General features: G+C 32.9%; 2 protein-coding genes across 4 annotated transcripts in view; one reads left to right on the top strand and one right to left on the bottom strand.

Moving 5' to 3' along the window:
* Positions 1-85: 85 nt before the first annotated feature.
* LOC149925352 (uncharacterized) lies at positions 86-3,600 on the top strand. Its single transcript, XM_090160425.1, has 2 exons — positions 86-152; positions 1,156-3,600. The coding sequence occupies exon 2, from the start codon at positions 1,185-1,187 to the stop codon at positions 2,988-2,990; it is 1,806 nt and encodes a 601-aa protein (XP_090016551.1). The 5' UTR covers positions 86-152; positions 1,156-1,184; the 3' UTR covers positions 2,991-3,600.
* A 13,706-nt stretch (positions 3,601-17,306) lies between these two features.
* Positions 17,307-22,352, bottom strand: part of LOC149925351 (rho guanine nucleotide exchange factor 10-like protein) — a 44,393-nt gene continuing 39,347 nt past the window's right edge. For 2 of the 3 annotated variants that reach the window (XM_090161129.1, XM_090161130.1), the window contains exons 21-22: positions 20,245-20,518; positions 17,308-19,539 (exon numbers count right to left, since the gene is read on the bottom strand). In XM_090161129.1, coding sequence (XP_090017255.1) covers positions 19,056-19,539; positions 20,245-20,518 — 758 coding nt within the window. In that variant the 3' untranslated portion in view covers positions 17,308-19,055. Of the gene's footprint in view, positions 19,540-20,244; positions 20,519-22,352 lie in introns of all 3 variants that reach the window. The other variant, XM_090161131.1, reaches the window with a different exon arrangement.

Raw genomic sequence — 22,352 nt, 5'->3', positions numbered from 1 at the left:
TACAGCTGCTGGGTTATTTGAAGCATTTGGTTTGGGAAACTATCCAACAAAATAATATAGGTGTGTTTTATGACTCTAGAAGTTACAGCTACTGTGGTATTTAAAGATCAAAACGTTCTGGAGTTGGTCATCTGTGGTATATACAATTTTGGGTTGGTAATTTTTTTATTTGAAATTTATAGTAATAATACTATAAATTATGAAAGTTTTATATTGTTATTATGCTGAGCCATTGATTAATTTTTCTTGTGTTATATATCACTTACAAGGAGATATCCCGAAGTGTAACCCACCGATTTTGATCAAAATGATAGACCTTCATGTAACTTATTTTTTAAATGGGCAACCGTTTTGCCATGGCAACGAAAAATGTTTTTGACAACAACAAATTGGAATTTTTCCATTGAAATTAAATAACATGGGATTCTGACCTGTGAAAGATTTAGCAAATTTCAAAATTTTGGAAATGCTAAAAATAGATAAAAATTGATGAACTTTTGACCAAAATGGGTGAAAATGAACCAAAATGGCTAAAATTGGAAAAATGTGAGAGAAAATTTAAAGTACAAACATTGAAAAATTATTTTAAAATTGTTTGAAGTAAATTATTTTTTCAAAATTGAAAAATATTAATAAATTAATTATTTTTAATAAAAAACAATAAATTTTGATCTAAAACGATTGTAATTTTTAGGAATTGATTGAAATAGATTATTGGTTATCGGAATAATATATTTGAAAAAAAATTATGTTGGTCAATTTGGTCAACAATGATCAAAATTCTAATTAATAAATTATAACGGGCAAAATTTTAACTGACAGCTATATGCTATAAAAACACCTGGAAAACTCAATTGTTTTTCATAATACCTTGAGTAACATAGTTTAAATAAGTTGACAATTAGTAAAAACTATCACCCAACTGATTTTCAGAGTTATTACACAATCGATGTTTAGTTCATCACAGAGCCCCCTAGTGTTGAAATATACTACTACCAAGGATGATAGTATACTATTCAGTTAGGTTGTATGCTAAATTAGCTGGTCTATAGTATTAGTGTCAAAGATAGTTTCGGTAAAATTTTGGATTATAATAATACGAAGTGTCACTTATTGGTATTATGTTACTTATTGTAATTCTCTTTATTTTTTTAGCTTTGCAACCCCACGAAATAAATTTGGCCATGTATTATTTTGAAACCACTTCATTGACACAGTTGTGCATTCCCAGATTATTGGAAGTGTTGTGGAACTCCAAAAGTATCTCTGATTCTGTTTATGAGGTGATACCGGTGCCAAATAGTGGTAAAGAGTTTAGAAAGGAACAATTAAAAAATATTGCCAAAGCTGTGAGGAATAATCTGGGGTCACTTGCAGTACCAGGGCCTCTATATGTAACTCTAAATCAATTGGTTGAACCAATAGGCTGGCAACTGCTGGACTGGGTTAACTTTCTTAATTATGAGTTTCAAAGTACCGAAGATCATTTGGTTATATACACCAAGAAGTATTTCCTGAATCATTTAGCATGGACAAACTTAGGCACAATTAACAAAAAGCTCTCCGCCAGCCAGATAATTTTGTGCAAACAAATTTCTACTCTTAAAAGATACGAATTAGCTTGTATATTTTGTTGCCAAAATGAACTTTCAGAATTATGGAATCAATTGTTAACAGTGGATCAGAGGTCATCTCTGTTAACTTTATTTGGTATGGATAGTTTAGATTTATCTGGGGAAAAAATAAACCCATTGTTTGTGTACTGGACGTTTCTACTTGTGGGACAAACTGGCAAAATTGCTGCTTGGCATGAGGATGATAAAAACATAAATGAGTATTTGGCATTGTGGTCGATTATGAACAACAACCAAGATGCTTTTCTTTTTTTCTGGGCACAGATGACTGAGGAAGAGAGGTACAAAAACATTGTGCATTTCATCAATGTGTCTTCGACCTTCAATTCCATGAACTGCTTCAGTAGAGGTGCTCAAATTAACAGGAATAGACGTTATTTGTATGCCAATGATTACGCACAATTGTACACAAATATTAATGCTTTTCTGTTTTTGCAACTGCAAGATCATCAACTAACAGAAATTTTGACAAATAATGCTTATAATTTTATCATGAGTTTTTACCTTCATTGGTTATGGCATGATAATTTCGTAAGGATTGTTACTTATTGGGTTGATTTTATAGATGGGGATATTGAAGCGCTGTTGATGGGTGTAATTGATAAGCATCCTTCATCCCAAGAAATCATAAAGTACAAAGCTGCCCTGGAAATTTTCATTAAGAAAAATACGGCAGTTTTTAGACGTTCGATATTAATAGCAAATTGCAAAGGTTTTTGGAAAATTTTGGCAGTTAAGGATAGTAGTGTCTTAAAATTAGTTTTAAATACACTTAATGCTAGTGAGAAAAATGAGATTATTAATTCAAATTTTGGTGTGGCACGATGTAGTGATTTAATAATGAAGGGGCAGTTTGAGTACTTGGATGTGTTTTTAGAAGGAGCCTTAATTTTTGATGAGGATAAGGACAATTTTCGTAAAAATTTGTTTCAGTCTAAAGATTCACTCAGTAATTATTTATTACTTGAAAACAAATTTGATTTGTTTTTAAAATTTGTGCAATGGTCAACCGTTTCAGAGGAAGATATAGAGCTTTATAAAACTAATTTATTGGACGAAGGACAAGTTTATTTCATAGTCAAGGTGTTGTTGGTCAACCATGACTCATTAGAGACAATGGACAGTTTCATTTCATGGTGTTTTAACAATTCAGGCGAATGCATAGAACGGTTTAAACGCGAAATAGTTGAGAACGAAACTGCTATTAGTTATTGCGCAAAACTGGTTAATAATGAAAAGTTTACTGTTGCCAAAGGATTTTTAATATGGTGTGGATTACCCCAAGAAGAAACCGAAAAAGTCCTTCAAGATCTCTTAAATGAATTTGTAACTGTAATGTCTGAATATCATGGATAGTTTTGCAATTAAGTTTCTTTGTAATGTATTTTACTGAAATGGCATTATTATTATTGAAAATGTTTACTTTTTATAAAAAAAATTCCTTTTTCACCATCAGGTGCTAGATCAGTTATGTCAAATGAATGTTGTAGGGCATCATTGAAAAGAAAATAGCACGAAAATTAACAAGTTGGGCAAGCCTAATTAAACTTTTTACCCTGTAAGTTGTGTATCTGCAGATTTTCAACCCTGACCTCAAATTTTGTGTTCCAAAAAAATATTTTCTATTCATTAGTTTTCCAATTAATTTTAAACTTATTAAGCAGAGAAATTGAGGAAAATGATTTAAATCAGGTAAAAATAAAATTTAGCCTGGATTTCTCAGCAATTGCTGGGGTGGCAAGTATAAATTACATTCATCAATACTTCAGTTATGAAAATCGGTTCCAATCTTGATATCTGTTTTAGCTCTCAGTAGATAGAAAATGAAAAAAATTCGCAGTCACAATGTCAATTTTGGGCAATTATGTAGTCTTAAATGCATTTTGATGTCAGTGTGGAACAAGTAAGCATTAATAAATTTTAAATTAAATGCTTTACTATAATTAAAAACGTATGGATGCGTAGTTAAACAGATGGAAGTTTTATCTTCTTAACATTTAATTTTTAAATGTTAATGGAAAATTAAATTTCCTTAAGTTTTTGTTACCTGTTTTATTGCTAATATAAGAAAATAAAGTTAACTACTTGAACATTAATTTGTACTCGTTTCTAGCACTCTTTATTTGTAAGAACTAAAAGAGCCGCTTACCAAAAAATAAGCTGGTTTAAATCTAGGTTAGTACCTAGTTTTAACCTTGGATTTGTCTCAAGTACCATAATAATACTATGTAAATACTACCTTTCATAACCAGCTTCATACCATATTGACAAAATATATAGTTTGGTTTAAAACTAGGTCACTACCTATTTGATAACCTTTACATTACAAGGTCGCTACCCAGTTAAACTAGGTTAATACTAGTCGTAAACCAGGTTGATACCAAATTTTTACTAGGCACTCATCATAAACTAGGTTGACACCCAGTTTATTCCAGATTTATACCCAGTTCATTCCAGGCCTATACCCTACCTAAACCAGATTTATACCCAGTTAGTTCCAGGCCTATACCCTACCTAAACCAGGTTTATACCCAGTTCATTCCAGGCCTATACCCTACCTTAACCAGGTTTATACCCAGTTCATTCCAGGCCTATACCCTACCTAAACAAGGTTGATACGCAGTTTATTCCAGGCCTATACCCTACCTAAAAAAGGCTTATACTCTTTCGATACTAGGTCATTGGAAATTCAGTGATCTATAATAGTAGTTAAAAAAGAAACTGTTTTAAATGAAATTTAATTTGAGTAAATGACATTTCAGTTAAAAAAGAAACTGTTTTAAATGAAATTTAATTTGAGTAAATGACATTTCAGTTAAAAAAGAAACTGAGACCATTACTCCCATTCCTTTAACCAGTTCAACCTATAACAGTATATTAATTTCAGTTAAAAATAATTACAGGCATAGTTTTTACCATTTTTGGTTGACTGAGTAATATGGATCGTTTTTGGTGACGCATAAGTTAATTGTTTTTTGCGCTAGCCTGTAAATTTGGTTAGTATAATTTAATTATTATATATTATAATATTAAATTCTTAACCTTTTTGGTGTAAACTAACCACAAGTGAGTTCATTTCTTGGGATCCATTTTCTGGCTCCCTTACCAAAAAATAAGCTGGTTTAAATAGCTCTTTATATGTACTAGGTTAGTACCTAGTTTTAACCTTGGATATGTCTCAAGTACCATAATAATACTATGTAAATACTACCTTTCATAACCAGCTTCATACCATATTGACAAAATAGTTTGGTTTAAAACTAGGTCAATACCTATTTGATAACCTTTACATTACAAGGTCGCTACCCAGTTAAACTAGGTCAATACTAGTCTTAAACCAGGTTGATACCAAATTTATACTAGGCTTATACTCATCATTAATTAGTTTGATACCCAGTTTATTCCAGGCCTATACCCAGTTCATTCCAGGCCTATACCCTACCTAAACCAGGTTGATACGCAGTTTATTCCAGGCCTATACCCTACCAAAACCAGGTTGATACCCAGTTCATTCCAGGCCTATTCCCTACCTAAACCAGGTTGATACCCAGTTCATTCCAGGCCTATACTATACCTAAACCAGGTTGATAACCATGTAATATACCAGGTTGATACCAATTTCATACTAGGCCTGTTACAATGTTTGTCATCAAATGGACCTATCCATACAACATCAACTTAGAGCAATGCTTGAAAGACCAAACTTTTATAATATGCTGCAGAATCGATTTCGGGAGGATGACAATGGAAATATTTCTGCTATTTACAATGGTTCTTTATATCAAAAGTATTACGTAAATAATGGAATACTCTCAAACCCAAACAATATCTCCTTTACTTGGAATACAGACGGGGTTCAATTGTTCAACTCTTCAAAGAAAACTATGTGGCCAATATACCTTGCTATCAATGAACTCCCCTATAAGGAGAGAATTAGGCAAGAAAATGTTATTGTTGCAGGTGTATGGATTGGGGTTACAAAACCAGTTATTAACAGTTTTTTTAAACCAATGCACCATTCTTTCAAGAAGCTTTCTGATGGTTTTGAAGTCAGATCACCAGATCAAAATGAACCATTCATAATGCAAGGTTTTGTGCTATGTGGAACTTGTGACTTGCCAGCAAAAGCTATGGCATTAAATATGGTTCAATATAATGGAGCATTTGGTTGCTCTACATGTACACAAGAAGGTGAAACATATTTCATCACAGAAACCTCCCATGTGCACATTTATCCATATCAACATGCTACAAATGTAAGGACTCATGACGATACTGTAGCTTTGGGTATAGAAACAAACGTTTTGGGAAGGTCTCTATTAGGGGTTAAAGGTCCCACAATTTTAAACAAAATGGTTCCCGATATTATTAAATCAACATCAGTAGATGCCATGCACGCTGTATTTTTAGGTGTTACCAAGAAAGTTCTTTTACTATTGCTAGACAGTCAGTATTCTGCACAACCATACTCTTTACATAATATAAGGCCATTAATTGACGAAAGATTGCTTTGCATTCATCCACCTTCATTTGTTCAACGTCTTCCTCGGTCCACCCAAGATATTCCATACTGGAAAGCTTCCGAATTTATGTTATTTTTGTTATACTATTCTGTGCCTGTCTTGCACGATGTATGGCCACCAGTTTATTTTAATCATCATTTACTTCTAGTGTTTTCAATGTATATTTTAAGGAAGTCCGGAGCCTCAATCGATGAATTGCAAATAGCCAAATCACTACTGATAGAATATGTTTCAGACTTTGAACAGCTATATGGTAGACGACATATGTCAGCCAACATTCATGGGCTGCTTCATTTGTCCGAAACATATTCTACCTTAGGTCCACTTTTAGAAACTTCATGTTTCCAATTTGAGAATTTAAATGGAAAATTAAGCAAAATGTTTCATGGAACGCAGTCTATCCACAAGCAGATTGCATCTTCTGTATCTGCTTTTGTCAGCATACCAATTTGGTATGAAACATTAACTATTGGCTCAGATTCCCAGTATTTTTGCAAAAAGATGTTAGCAAAAGGAAAAAGACACAAATTATCTGATCAAATTAAAGAATGTGTTTCAGTTGTAGGTGTAGCTAAAATTGTTAATGATATACCATTTTATGTTCGCCAAGCACTACTTGCTCATTTGGATCAAATAAATATTTTTCAGGTTTTCAAACGACTAAAAATTAACAATGTGGTGCTTGAAAGCGAACAATATGTAAGATCCAAAAAACGCAACACAATGTACGTAAAGTGTAGTAGTCCAAATGAAATTGTGTTTGGTAAAATTAAATATTTTGTAAAACACATTCCCAAGTGTACATGTCGTGCAAATTGCATATGTGTTATTGCATATTATGCAATAATCCAACTACTAAAAATGTCAACACCTTTCCAAAATGGTCCAAATAGGGAAAGATATTTTGTAAATCACATAAGAAAGATTGATAGCGAATTGACAATACAAGCAATCAATATTGCTGGTAATTGGAATTTTTTACCATGTTTTTTTATAATTCCTGAAAAAGAGGGAACAATGTTTTTGGTTGAGCCTGCCAATTTAATTGAAGCAAATTAATTGTATTTAGTTATCCATCAATAAAATATGAACTTCCTTTAAATCAAATGCATATAATTATAATTATTAAAATTTTAATAAATTAAAATTTTATTTTTCATATTCCCAAATTGTATTTATGTTAAGAAACTAATTTTCTATAAAAATGCAATTAATACGTACACTTTGAATAAAATTCATTAAATTAAGCTAGAGCAATATTAATTAATATGGCTCTAGATTAATTTAATTTATTTTAATCCATCAATCAAGTGTATATGTATAAATTAATTATGTCATGCTTTTTTTATTAGAAAATTAGTTATTTTTTAACATTATACGATTAGGGAATATTTATTATTAAATAACATTTTAAATTTAGTTAATTATGTACGCATTTTTTAAAATAAAATTTTAATTTGCAATATGCTTATACCTTCTTGCAATCAGCAGGCATAAAATATTTTTAAATTACCAGGTGCAAATACTACGTAAAAACTAGTTTCATACAGTAATTTTCTGACCTAAAATCATTAACCAATTGAAAAACGTTATTACCATGTCGAAATCTATCAACTTGATGGGATGGTTTTTAAACCAGGTTAAAACCATTAATGTTCCACCTAATAAATTTAAAGATTTATCTGGCTAGGTAAGGATGATTTTAGTTCTAGGTATAAACCAGGTTGATTTTGTGGAAAAATCAAAATTCAGCTTCATACCATTTCAATACCAATTAACAAATAGTTCAAAAAGTATGAAGTTAGGTTGTGCCAGGTGAATACTATATAATAACCTTCTTATTTAAGGAAAACCAGGTTAAAACCTTAATAAAACCAACTTATTTTTTGGTAAGGGCTCTTTTAAACTTGTTAGAATTAATTCCAAAAATCCAATTTTACTGGGTATAGCTAATATCAGGAGACATGACTAGGAGTTGACAGCGGTTGCCGCAGTGAATGGGCCTCGGCGTGGTGAACACAAATCCCGTTTTTCCCAATAAATCCCGCTTTCTACCCACCCCTCGAATTTTCTCTCTGGCGTTCTCTTTTTTTCTTGGCCGTCGCGTGAGATACTATACTATCAACATCCCGCCCTCTAGGAGAAAAAAACCCTTCTTGCGGGCTCATGTTGAGGCAGCTCTACAACCCAGTCAGAACTGGTTTTTTCTTCAGCGGTAGTTCCCACAATCCTCGCTAGAGAGCGTCACTAAAATATTTCATCTCGGCTCCGTCTCCCAGACTGGAGATACCACGGTTTGGGGGGTAAAAGTTAGAGAAGGGAAAGACGCTGTGAACTCCTTGTCATATCTCCTGCTAATATTGCAAATAAATAAATATTAATAAAATAAAAAATTTAATTTTTCATACCTATTTTTTTCAGTCTGTTAAACGTATTACAGCTAAAGATGTAAAGGAAAAATTCAAATTAAATTATTCTAAACAAGAATTAATGAACATAATACTTGTTAGGGCTTTCTTCTTCGGAATGTATTTCTTTATTACTGTTTGTGTCAGGTGCTAGAAACAAAATAGTACTTATAATTGTTGATCAATGAATAAATATTTAACTATAATTACACAGTATTGAATAGTTGTTTAAAGACGTATGTAGCTTTAGTTGAATCATATGCAATTAAGAAAATGTCCCGTCAGTGCTCAAAAATAAATTAATTGTTTTACATACCTTTCTCCATCATCTCGGAATCTTGTTCTACTAAATGTAAATTGGCATTTGTTTCCTGTAGTAATTGAAGTACTTTAATTTAAACACTAAATGTTATCATATAAAATTAAATAACTACATGAAAATCTGAGCCTCAATCTAACAGTAACTGCGTTTGTTGTATTAAACTACCAAAATTTTGTTGGGATGGTTCACTCGACCCAGCATATTCCTGTAAAGCTGGCTGTATTGAGTATCGACGTGTTGATGATTGTTCTGATGAGCATGACATTGCGGGTTCTGTGGGTAATCGAATGACAGTTGAAATAGTAGGAGCTGATGAGTAGGCATTTGCTGGTTCCGCTGAGTATGATATTGCTGGTTGCGCTGAGCATGATATTGCTGGTTGCGCTGACCATGATATTCCTGGTTCCGCTGAATATTAATCCGCAGTTGAGACAGCAAGTGCTTTCGAGGGAAATGAAGTAGAAGCGGGAACTAATGACTGTGAAGTAACAACTGCTTCTCTTGAGTAAGGTACAGTTACACTTCCTGAGGTTGCAGTTGCTGTTTCTGATATATGTTCCCATGGATTTTGAAGTGTACTAATATCCTGACCATTTTTGGTGATTATTTTGGCTTTAGCTGCTTTGATCACTTTCTTTTTTCTCAAAAAGTTTTTTCCTTTTGGTTTTATTTGGTACTTCGACAGATACATGATTACCAACCAAATTTAGACCAATTTTTTTATTGTAACATTTTTGAAGGTTATCTAGTGAAGCACGCAAATTTTGTAGAATTACAAGAACAATTCAATTGAAATCTCAAGCCATATAGTGCAGTTCATTTAGACAAAAAAAAGGCATTAATTGTAGTAGTAGGTTTGACTTTTTTATGTTCTTAGGTTCGGTCCCAGTAGTATATACTAAATTTTGCAACTTCGAAATCCCTGTGCTAACTCTGGGGTACGCTAAAAACCGCGAGTTTTTCGGACTTTTTCAGTTTTTTCCTCATAGCTCCACACTTATGCGTTTACTCGCAAAATTCCCTATCATAGTTTTAAACTAGAGTACATGTTCTACAATTTGAGCACAAAACGAGCTCTGTAAGTCTAATAGTGTCTGAGATACAGCTCTTCAAAAATAGGCAATTTTTGCCATAAGTTTGGTTTTTAAACTATCATCTATGTTTTGAGCCAAATGTTGCCATAACGACGTGTCCTACGACCCTTATTATACAACATAGTATGTAGGAAATTTAATTGGCTTTCATTGAAGCACAAGTACCTTCCTGTAGGCCTACTAGTTCTCGAGAAAATGACCAAATAGTTAATTTACTGTTTACCGCTAAATTAAGGCAAGTGTCGGCCCTAGTGTAGTTGCGTTCTGGCTCATTAGATGTCGCCGAAAATTTTTGCCAAAATGTTTTTTTAAACTACCGCCCATGTTTCGAGCCAAATATCGCTACAACGACGTGTCCTACGACCCTTATAGTTTGTAGGAAATTTAATTTGCTTTCATTTAAGCACAAGTACGTTCTCGATTCCTATGGTTTTATTTATTTACTTTGATATATTATTAGTACTACGGTTTCCGTTTAATATAACTTATATATATTATAGATATTTACGTATATTTCTATGTTTTATTTATACAAACTTTATTTATTTTATATTTTACTATGATTTTTCTTATTGTTTTTGTTTGTGAGTTTTTGAATAAGAACAATGCGCCAAACTTGGAAAATAGTGTTAAAAACAAATTATTCAAGTACAGTCATTAGCTAATTACAGACGATATACGTACTTACAATTTACTGAAAACGTACATAACTAAACAAAATTACAAAAGTATTGTAAATTAAATTAATCCCAAAGTGGTTTTTGTGCCATTTAAAACTACATCTTTATTAGAACATATGTGGACATGAAAAACATACAAAATTACAAGAAAAAGACATAACACAAAGAATATTTCGGTTTCTTTGATGGGCCGGGTGTGTCCTCCAAATCTTCGGCATGTTTTTGCTGCGCCAATTTTGTAGGAGGCGCTAGGCATAGGTCTTCTTCGTCAGATTCATCCATCTGGACGGCTGGTACGTTGACGAAACGCTTCCCTTCACAGGATCTGCAGATAGCAGAGCATTTCAGCCCTGCTCTCTGGCATTTACACCTTCCACCATCACAGCCTTTCTTGCAAGTGCACGAGAGCCCTTTGAGGAGCTTCTGAGGGGCAGGGTCATTCTTCATCGTAGTAGGCATCAGCCCTTGTTGGATTCTCTCCCATCCCCATCCATCTTGGTCTCTTTCTTCTCCCAACCCCTTGCGCAGATATTTTCCATTTGCGCTATTTCTCTGATCAAATTGTCCTATCTCCACCTCTGACTTCGGTTAGGTTTGGGCTGGATACTGAGCTTCGGCTCAGGCTAACGGAGAGGGTCCGTGTAAACTGGCTGCCTCGGTGGATTGGGTAGCCTGCTGTGGGGCGGCGGGCCTCCGTATGAGGCCATGGCGGTCCTGTTTCCCGGCCTTTTGGGGTCAAACCGGGATCTCCGATGCCAGCTGTGCCAGGTTACTTGGGCTGCTGTGTGCCCGTCGTTTATATCTTTAGGAGCTCTCTCCAAAGGGTTTGACTCTCCGTAGGTAGGGTGTCGGCTGGAGTTGCTACAGCATCCACTCTTAATCCCACTGCTGTGTGCGAAGTGGGAATTGGTCCGCCCATTGTATAGCCACTCTACTCTCGAGGGTTGGTAACGTGCCTTCGGAGGCCTTAGAGCGAACTATACAATAATTATCCTATTATAATGAGATATTCCCACCAAGGGAAGAGAATGCAACCAGGCAGCCACTGGGGGACCAACTACAACTGACTAGTGGGCTAGCTGGGAGTTAACCACTCCCATACTATTTCCTGACTGCTTCTAACTACTGACTCTACAGTTCTGCTTGAATGCTCTTAATGCCTCTCTCCTACCTCCTTTTATACTAACTCCCACACTGGCGCCACCACCGGTGCCCTTGGGAGTTAGGCCTGATAAGATAATGGGTTTTGGCCATTTGGCCTACTAACAAATATGGCTGCCACTGACTAAGTTGGCTACAATTGCTGTACCTTCTGCTGGGTTGAGTGGCTTGCGTCAAAGGTGCGACCATCAGTAGTACAGTTCTGCTACCCATGCTGGATTTGTCACCTGTTCGGGCTAGGTGGACGCTGGCGTAGGGCACTATGATGATAGACCTCCGGTGGTATGGTCTTTGTTACTAGGTACACCGGGAATATAAATTCTGACACACTTGCAAGAAAGGCTGTGATGGTGGAAGGTGTAAATTCCATAAAGAAGGGCTGAAATGCTCTGCTATCTGCAGATCCTATCTGCGTCAACGTACCAGCCATCGAGATGGAAGAATCTGACGAAGAAGACCTAAGCCTAGCACCTCCTACAAAATTGGCGCAGTCAAAACATGCCGAAGATTTTGAGGACACACATGGCCCATCAAAGAAACCGAAATATTCTTAGAGTATTGTCTTGTTCTTGTAATTTTGTATGTTCTTATTCAAAAACTCACAAACAAAAACAAAAAGAAAAATCATAGTAAAATATAAAATAAATAAAGTTTGTATAAATAAAACATATAGAAATATACGTAAATATCTATAATATATATAAGATATATTAAACGGAAACCGTAGTACTAATAATATATCAAAGGAAATAAATAAAACCATAAGAATCGAGAATGTACTTGTGCTTAAATGAAGCAAATTAAATTCCCTACAAACTAGAAGGGTTGCAGGACACGTCGTTGTAGTGATATTTGGCTCGAAACATGGACGGTAGTTCAAAAAAAACCTTTTTGGCAAAAATTTCCGGCGACATCTAATGAGCCAGAACACAACTACACTAGGGCCGACACTTGCTTTAATTTAGCGGTAAACAGTAATTTAACTATTTGATCATTTTCTCGAGAACTAGTAGGCCTACAGGAAGGTACTTGTGCTTCAATGAAAGCTAATTAAATTTCCTACAAACTATTTTGTAACATAAGGGTCGTAGGACACGTCGTTATGGCAACATTTGGCTCAAAACATAGATGATAGTTTAAAAACCAAAATTATGGCAAAAATTGCCTATTTTTGAAGAGCTGTATCTCAGACACTATTAGACTTACAGAGCTCGTTTTGTGCTCAAATTGTAGAACATGTACTCTAGTTTAAAAAGATGATAGGGAATTATGCGCTTAAAAGCATAACTGTGGAGCTATGAGGAAACAATGGAAAAAAGTCCAAAAAACTCGCGGTTTTTAGCGTACCCCAGAGTTAGCACAGGGATTTCGAAGTTGCAAAATTGAGTATATACTACTGGGACCGAACCTAAGAACATAAAAAAGTGAAACCTACTACTACATTTAATGCGAACTTCATGTCTAAATGAACTGCACTAATAAACAAGTGAAAAATCATAATTCAAAAATATAGCTTACCAAGTCCAATTTTAATTACTGTGGCAAATGTTCCCATCTTTTCTATCCTTTTCTTTTAAATGTGTTAAAGGCACAATACTAGTTTTTTGGTCTTTGTGCCAAAAAACTAATGCTAAGCCTTAGCATTTCTATTTCTTAAAGGTTATGGAACACTTCTATTTAACAAAGCTTTTATCTCTTCATCTGAAGGTTCAGATGTTATTGATATTTCATCTGAAGGTTCAGACATTATTGATATATAATTAAAACTTTATCACTAAAATATCAAAAATTGCTACGAGAAGTATATGAGCCACGCGGCGCGAAAATCGACATAAAGAATGTGTTTTGCACCTTTAGCTGTATTAGGGTCTAATGAGAAGAAACATGGGAATGACCTGGTACTTTTGGTTTGAAAATCTCCAGGAATAAACTACTTTAACTAGTTCAAAACCACATTATTACCATGTTAAAATAAACAAGAAAAACATGGGGGTGACCTGGTACTTTTGGTTTGAAAATCTCCAGGTGTAAACTACTTTAGCCAGTTTATAACCACATTATTACCAGGTAGATTATGACCATATATCATAAGTCAGCTTTATACCAGGCTAGTACCAAATTATAAAAAGTGAAAAATAATAGGCTAGGTTGTACCAGGTTTATGCTGTTAAAAAACACCTTATTTTAAGAAAACCAGGTGAAATACACACTAAAACCAGCTTATTTTTTGGTAAGGGGTTGAAACGTGTAATAATAATAATTAGTGATGTAAAATACCCGGGTATTTATAACGCAGGGTAAATACCTTAGGTACTTACCCGGGTAAATACCCAAAATACATAAATACCCAGGTGTTTATAAACACCTTTAATTTCTTTGTTAAATATTTTTTAATTTATTCAATTAAGAATACGGTAATTGAAAAACCCACAAACACATCAAGTTATTCTCATATTAAATATTAATTATTGTTTTTTTACTTTTTTTGCAAATTTTACATAGTAATATTACACATGAGATAACTATTAAATATTATTTATTCATTATCTGGATGATCACTTGAAAGTTAAGTCTCTGCTGCCCCTGGCTCTCCTCAGACTCCTCATCATGACTATCTTATTACCCGGCTTAACACTAACAGTAACATGAGCAATTAAAGATTTTATTCATTTCATGTGGGCCATTAAAACATTTCCTGATATACTTTGTCATTTTGTTGACATTAGAATGTTTGTATTCCTTACAGCAATATATATGAAAGCAACACCTTTATTTTTATCTTTGAATAACTCCCAGGCTAGAAATAAAATTGACTAATATAAAAGTGCTTTTAAAAATGTAGTTTGCCCAAATTGCCCTACCGAATAAGCCCAAACCAAGCAAAAGATGTAGACAAGGAGGATAACAGATAGCTCCACTCGACCCGATACTAACTAACGCCCTAATCATAAAAACCCTAGTTTTGGGTATTTACCCGTGCATGGGGTAAATACCTATTTAAAAATACCCTACCCACTGGGTATTTACCCGACTTACATCACTAATAATAATATAGTTTCAGCAACTCGTAAAACAGGCATAAAAGGCGAATGTCTACGACTTTTCCCGCAGTTGGAACCAATTTTAGTTAAAGTCATAGACGTTTTGTTTACACCTATTTTATGAGTTGCTAAAACCTAGGAGCAACAAACACAAGGAGAACACAGCTAGCATTTAAACACGCTAACGCAGGGTTGTGTACAAATTTCATTGGACGAACCTTTACGCTGAATATTTTACAGGCGGGGGGGGGGAGACAATTTCCGAATTTCCCCTTCGGACGGCAGCAGGCGCTAAAGCATCTAACCAATGAAAACTGTACACAAGAAAATCCACGACTTTTGACGGGTTGCGTTCTCCTTGTGTGGGGTGCTGTGTTTGTTGCTCCTAGCTGAAACTGTCTAGTAATAATAATTAAAATGGGCATGGGGACCACTAGAAAAATAAATAGGTTCAAAAACTTGGACTTATCCAAAATATACATTAAAAAAATCATTGTTACACTGGAAACTCTGTAGAAAATGTTGAAAGCACAGTAGCGAACGACAACTGATGTGCATTTTTAATTGGGATCTATATTGTTTAATGGGCTGTTTTTACGAATTGGTCAATATTAGCTTAGTTTCTTTTGCGGTAAAGCATGGTACACAATGACCCCCAATTACACAAAAAGGGTATAAATTGTATTACGAAGGCGAAATAGTAAGCATGAAGTAGAGTTTTGTTTCTTTTTGTTTCGTTCAATCACGCATTTCATCATCTTGTACCAAAAAAAACTAATAATAATCAGCTAGGCCCAAGTCTACTAGCAACTTATAATGCCTGTAAACAGGTGGCCGGGTTACAATGCGTAGGATGGTGGTGGCAAGCCCTTCATGCCACGCAAGCCAATAGCTCCCTACACTAACTATTACTGTTAACCTTGACAAGTTTTTAACTTGCAATGTACCGAATTTTGAAGCTAACCCCAAAAGGTGGTCATTGTTAAAAACATTTTTGGGCAAGGTAGGCTATACTCAGTCCAGCCTACCACTTGTGTCTCCAAATCAGTGGTGGCGCCAAGGTGGTAATGCCAAATTTGTACCCATCTCCTTAAATAAAATCAAGTGCTTCAGCAGCGAATATTTTATTCCAAAGAATATCTATACAAATAAAGGTACAAAAATTTTCCTTACGGTATTCAGATACAAACTGTTCAAAACGTTTTATCGTAATATTAATCCTACATTATGGTATAACAGCCATAATTTATAAATTGATGATAAATTAGTTATAATTTGTTATTCCATAATTTTAATCGTTTTATAAAATCATACTAAAATATTTTGGATAAAGATCATTTTCAAAGTATTATTTCAGAATATAAAATTAATTTAGTTATTACCAGTATTTCCAAAAAAATATTTTTATGACTTTTGTATATTCAGATCAGAAATAAATCATTGTTGAATTTTAGTTTTCACGTTTAAATACACAGCAGCTGCCAAACAATTTTTACCATAGTAAATTTTTTTATATACTCTCTAAAGTAAAAAATCAATAAAATATATTGTTTAGTATTAGCTTGCAATATGTTATTCACAACAATTTTAAGTAGATTATGCAAGTTGAAATAATTTGTATTATACTGCTAGTGCCAGATACACTCGTAAAATGCACAACAATTCAAGTTAATAAAAAGCAAAAGTTGTTTCAACTATTTTAAAACAAATTAAGATTGCGAATAACTAAATAAGACAGATTATAAGTAAATTACTGGTATATGTTAAAGTTAATTTTTGGTTTGCCCAATCCTGTTTTGCTCTTTATATGTTGTGAAAAAATATAAAAGAAAATAGTATAAACTAAAAATATTGAGTATCAATATGACAAGTTAAATTTTTAATTTAAAAGCTGCAATTATATTCCTAGTACTTAGCTTTTTTGGATAATATACTTATATTAAAGTAAGGTGATTGAGTAAATCAAATGTGTTAAGTATTGATATCATAAGTTTATAATATCTTTTACAAGAGAAGTCTCCATCCAGGCCATTAAAATAAAACATGTACCTTTGAAGGATACAAATTGTAAAAATTACACTATGTATGGTTGTAAAATAGTATTAGAAAATCAATATATAACAATCTTTCCCTAGCACTATTGGTTCTAACCAAATGTTTTTTGGAAAATGAACAGGTTTTTTTTTAGGTAGATTAATACTTCTCTCATCCGAGATTATATACTACTGATATTATTAACTAAACTAATAGTAAAAATTTATACTACAGGCTTATCAAAATTTTGTCAGTTAAAAATTAAAAGTTACTATTCTTCACAAGGAAATATATGTTGTTTAATTAACAATCTATTAATTCTTCAGAAATAATTTCTTTAACTAAAGAGGTAACCAATTACTGTATTATTAAAATAAATATCAATATATAGTGCTCTGATTTATCTACTAGATAAAAGAGGGACAATTAAATATGATGGAATGAATATAAATATCACTAAGAAAGCTTTAAAATAATGCGTAAAATTGGCCTGACCAAAATGATATTACAAAAAGTTTAGAAATTTATAAAATCTTGAGTAAGAAATATCTGGCCAGTAAAATTTGTTCGTGCTTGAATATACACATGAATACTTATAAATATGAAATATTGTGCGGCAAATGAAAAAAATAGAAAGGCAAACTCTAAAATAGGCACAGACTAGATTGCAATATAGTAACAATGATATGCTTAACTTGATTAGCGTAACCATGTTTAAGATTAATTCAAGCTACTATAAAATTATTTTTTGCATGACACAAATAATTTTAAAATAAAAGTCAAATAAAGAAAAATAGACATTTGTGGATGTAAGACATGAATAGATCCGTTTGGCAGTTCAAAGAATTAGATATTATGGCTATAGAAATCGACCTTAACAAGGCCTCCTTAATTACATATTAAGTTTCATAACCCGGTTCATTTACTCTATATACGATTTCCCATATATTGCTTTTTTATGGTCATTCAATCTTTAATATTTTTAGGATTAGGAAAGTGCTATAAAATAATTTTTTAAACTTTGGTACTATACGTGTTTTCTATTTTACAGACAGTAAAAAAGTGTACATTTTCATAAAAATGTTTATATAAATGCCTGCTATATAATTTAAATAGTTCTTTTAGCATTATATAGAAGACTATAGGTACAACTATCAGGTGTTACATACCAAGCCTTTAAAATTAAAACTATTTAAGACAAAAAGTGTACAAAGCTACTTGAAATCAGATACTGAAACTCAGTAGTCAGTACTAAATGGAAAATACACAGTTACCGAGAGTTTTCAACCCATTAGGGACTATGATATATTTTTACACAAATTCCATAATAATGAGAAATTTATAGTACCCAATGAGTTAACGGTATTTCACATAATTCTAATTTACAAAATAACAAAAAAATATACAATCAATATTCAAACTTTATTTTTTTTACAAAAAAGTTTGTTTCAAGTAATCTTTGGCAAAATCCTCTAGTTTATACAAAATGCTTCAGTTGATACCAGTATCAGTATTTAAATGGTTCAAAACATGTGCCAAACGTTTCATAGAAACTAACCACCAGTCGCCTAAAGTAATTTTTGCTAATTGTAGAATTTTAAACTTATGGCACTAATAGAAAAAAGAATTAAGTGTTTCACATAAATAATTTTTATTTAGTTTTTAAAGATACTTTAAGAAAAAATATAACAACTGGCAGAAGGTACCGGGCATGGCATAAAATCACAGATCACTAGAATTACCTTGACAGTTATAATAGTAAAACTAGTGTTTAAAATGGTGATTTCAATGTTGGACCAGAGTTATTGTCTAAACATCACCATGGAATTATAATTTACTTTATCTAAATAAGGAAAATACCAGAATTTTAAATGTAAATGAAAAAGTTTTTGCCTCTAATAATCACTAATCAATACTGGTACCTTACTAAAGCAGCCTAAAACTTATATAGTTAATTTTGCCTTCTATATATTTTTAAATATATTTACGACAAAACTAATATTTAAAACCGGTACTAATCTAGTAGATAGATAGATATATCTGTAACTCTACAAAATCTCTAATATATAAGAACAAATTATATGATTTTCTAAATAACTGTGCGAAATAATTTTGGAAATACCATTATTTGATTGTATATAAGTAAATTGAAACTTTATCAAAGTTTCATCTCCCAGAGAATTACATGCGAATCACCACCCCTATTGGTATCTGATGCTAGGTCCCGTTCGCACCACCTCCAATTAGCATAACCAGATCCTCCTGTTAAAACTAACACAGTTTTTTGAGCGGGATCAATCAAATGTTTTGGTAATCTGCGGTGCATCGCTCTTGCAGTATGGCTCTTCGCCATTGCAGCATTCACAGCAGTGTTTGTCATAGCCATTGTATGAGCTTTTTGCTGATTTTGAATTTGAATTTTTGGTTGCTGTAGATGATGATGAGTGGCACGGAGATTTTGGTGATAAATTGGTTGCTGCGATTGTTGCCCGCTTTGCTGTTGTATTGTTCTAGCTTCAGGACATGACACGCTGGAGGGTGCCACTGAAGAAATGTCATAAACTGCAGATGAATCTGAATCTTCAGATACTGCCATATTTGAGAGATCCCAAGACCTTGGCCGTCCTGATTTGCCATTCAACCTAATTTCAAAATAAAACATTATATCAGTGTTGTAACTAAGCACCTGCAGACCCCACAACCACGGGGGCCTTTATTATTCGCTATACTGGGGGCCTTAAAGCAAGTGGCAGCTCAATCAATACTCAACAATTTTAAATTTTGGAAAATTTAGTGCTAAAAACTACAATTTAAAATCACTTCTATGAATTCAGTTATTCTTGTTCATTGTTCAATATGACAACTAAGCCATTTCTTAACAATAATAGACAAGTTTGGTTTTTAATGAGGGTCCTTTGTAATATTATACGGACGGGACCAAAATTTGACGCTATGCCACTGCATTATATACTATGGGAACAACCAATAAAATTACTTAAATAAAAATGATCTTAAGTAAATTTAAATTTTAAAATATTTAAGCTAGCATTTGAATTATTTTTTTGGCAGAAAACCATTTTATGTGAAATAGTGTTTTTAACAGTCAATTCAATTATTTTTCATTATTTCACCAAAGTATTTTTCCTTTTTGAAGAATTTTAATTTTAAATAGAACCTTGTCTTAAGCAAAACTTCGGTGGTGTCAAAGAGGTTTTATACGGCACTAAATTTCAGGTTTTTATATATTGAAACAATATAAGAGAGGGTGATTTTTTTTTTAGAAAATAATGCCTTTCAAGTCAGAAAAAAAAAGATTCTAATGAAAATGCTATAATAGTTATTATTACCTTCGGTCTAAAGTGGTCAGATGAAAATGAACCAATTCTGGATCACTGTGATTTAATCTTTCATAAAGCTTTTCTTGACTGTCTTTTTCATAGTCTTGTACGTTCATTAAGTCAGCGTAGAGACCATACACATCATTATCACTATCTGGCATAGTTTGATGAGGTGTGGCTACATAATTTGGCCGACAGAATGTCATTCCACGAGGCAGTGTTTTAGCTCCAGACATATGAACTTCTCCTGTAGTTGCGGGAAAATTTGGTTTTTGACCTTGTCCTATGATTTTAAATTAGACAAACAGTACCAGTTAAAATTTAAGTTTTCACTGAATGAAATTGTTTGTTGGAGGAAACAAAAAAAATTAAAGTTTATGATACCTCTAAGTAGTCAAATGGCTATGCTGCCTTTGGCGGATATGCTTGTCAAAATACCCATACCAAAAAATAAGTTGGATTTTAGTTTGCATACACATTATTAGTTAATATTATCTTGGTGTTAAGTAGGCTCAAGTTATCAGCATATTTCAAGTTACTAGTTAAAGGGGTAATAAGCGAGGGGTCGGACACTTGCCATTATTTTGTACGGGATTTCAGGATTTCAGAGAGATTTTGGCGATTTTATCATTACTTTTTTAAGTGATTTTGGGATTTCAAAGTTAATTTACTAAAGAGAGAGTTGAAAGATTTTGCGATTTTAGACAAAGTGTACGGGATTTTGGTAAATGTCCGACCCCTTGGTAATAAGTTGTTATTCAGTTAGTTGATAGGAAAATACTTCTTTTTTTAAGTTTGAAATTAGTTAGTAGTCAGAAAATCACATATTATTTTTAAGTTGGTTTTAGGTAGTTAAAAGTAAGGGGTTGATTCTGGTCTAGTTGGAAATAAGTTGGTTATTAAAGATGATTTAAGTTATTATTAAGTATTATTTGGCCCAAATACAAACTTATAAAACCAAGTTGAAATAATGGTGTTTTAAGTTGTTTTTAGCCAACTTATTTTTTATGTCAACGTAGTCTTAGTATAATCCTGAACTGCCAAAGCCGACGTTTCTCTAATCCTTAAGGCTAGTTGGAACTGCCTCAAAATAGATAATTTTGATATTCCCTCGGAAAATTTGTTCTCCTCACATAGAAAAAAAATAATTTTTTTTCTATTGATTTATTTTTCTCATGATATGACTCAACTAAAAAGTGATGGTTATTGGCTAATGAAAATAGCCAACAGTTTTAATGAGCGAACAGAAGAGGTGTTTATATTTGATGTGTTCGAAGTTTAAATTTCTCAAGTTATAATAATTTTACTATGGCTAATTTGTGTGTAAAACTAACTCAGTGCAATCTTGCAGATGAAGTGTTGGGAAAAATCATCCCAAGTTGATTTAATCTCTCATTAATTAAATGTGGTATTTAATCAATAATTTTGGCTCTCCAATTCCCTTTCAATATAACTTCCTTATTCCATTCACGCCCACTAGATGAAGAGAAAAGACGGTTCTTACTCCACGCAAGCCAACGACACTTAAATAACCATAACGAACCCTCTCTCCTCTTCCACCCCACTAAGCTCCGCATAGTAAAATTAGCCCCTCTCAATATAGTTTCATTCTCGACCACACAGCAGAACTGGCTCAGATTTTTTTAAATTTTCATTTTTGCGGGAATTGAAGAGACAAGTTTTGACATATCGTTTTCTAGACAAAGATTCTACCTTAAAAAGGCTTATTTGACTACTTAGAGGTATCATAAACTTATGATAAAATATATACCCAATTCCCAAGTATTTTTGAAATACCAAATAACAGGTTACCACTTACAATTGTTGGTGTATTTAATTAAATGTATTATACACTAAGTAGTTATTTGATTTTTTGCATAAGTGCTACTACCGCTATAAGTATAACATTATTATTATTATTATTATTTTAAGCGGGCAAAATAAATTGTTACGAATACCTAAAAGTCTAATAATTTGTATATTGTCTAAAAAATGTGTTTTTAAACAAGCTTAGAGTTGTGGGTGGAGACTAAAAATAGATCTGACAGTACTAGACCCCAAAGTGTGTCCAAAATACATACAAAATTCATACAATAGGTATAAAAAGGGATAAAGAA

Source organism: Leiobunum rupestre, chromosome 10, assembly GCF_980474605.1.
Source record: "Leiobunum rupestre chromosome 10, qqLeiRupe1.1.hap1, whole genome shotgun sequence".
NCBI lineage: Eukaryota > Metazoa > Arthropoda > Arachnida > Opiliones > Sclerosomatidae > Leiobunum > Leiobunum rupestre.
Note: the sequence above shows the minus strand (reverse complement) of the source record. Positions and strands in the feature narration are given on the sequence as shown.

What these genes read in the sequence shown, in the direction of transcription:
- LOC149925352 (XM_090160425.1), top strand. Translation starts at nt 1,185, where the DNA reads ATGTATTATTTTGAAACCACTTCATTGACACAGTTGTGCATTCCCAGA.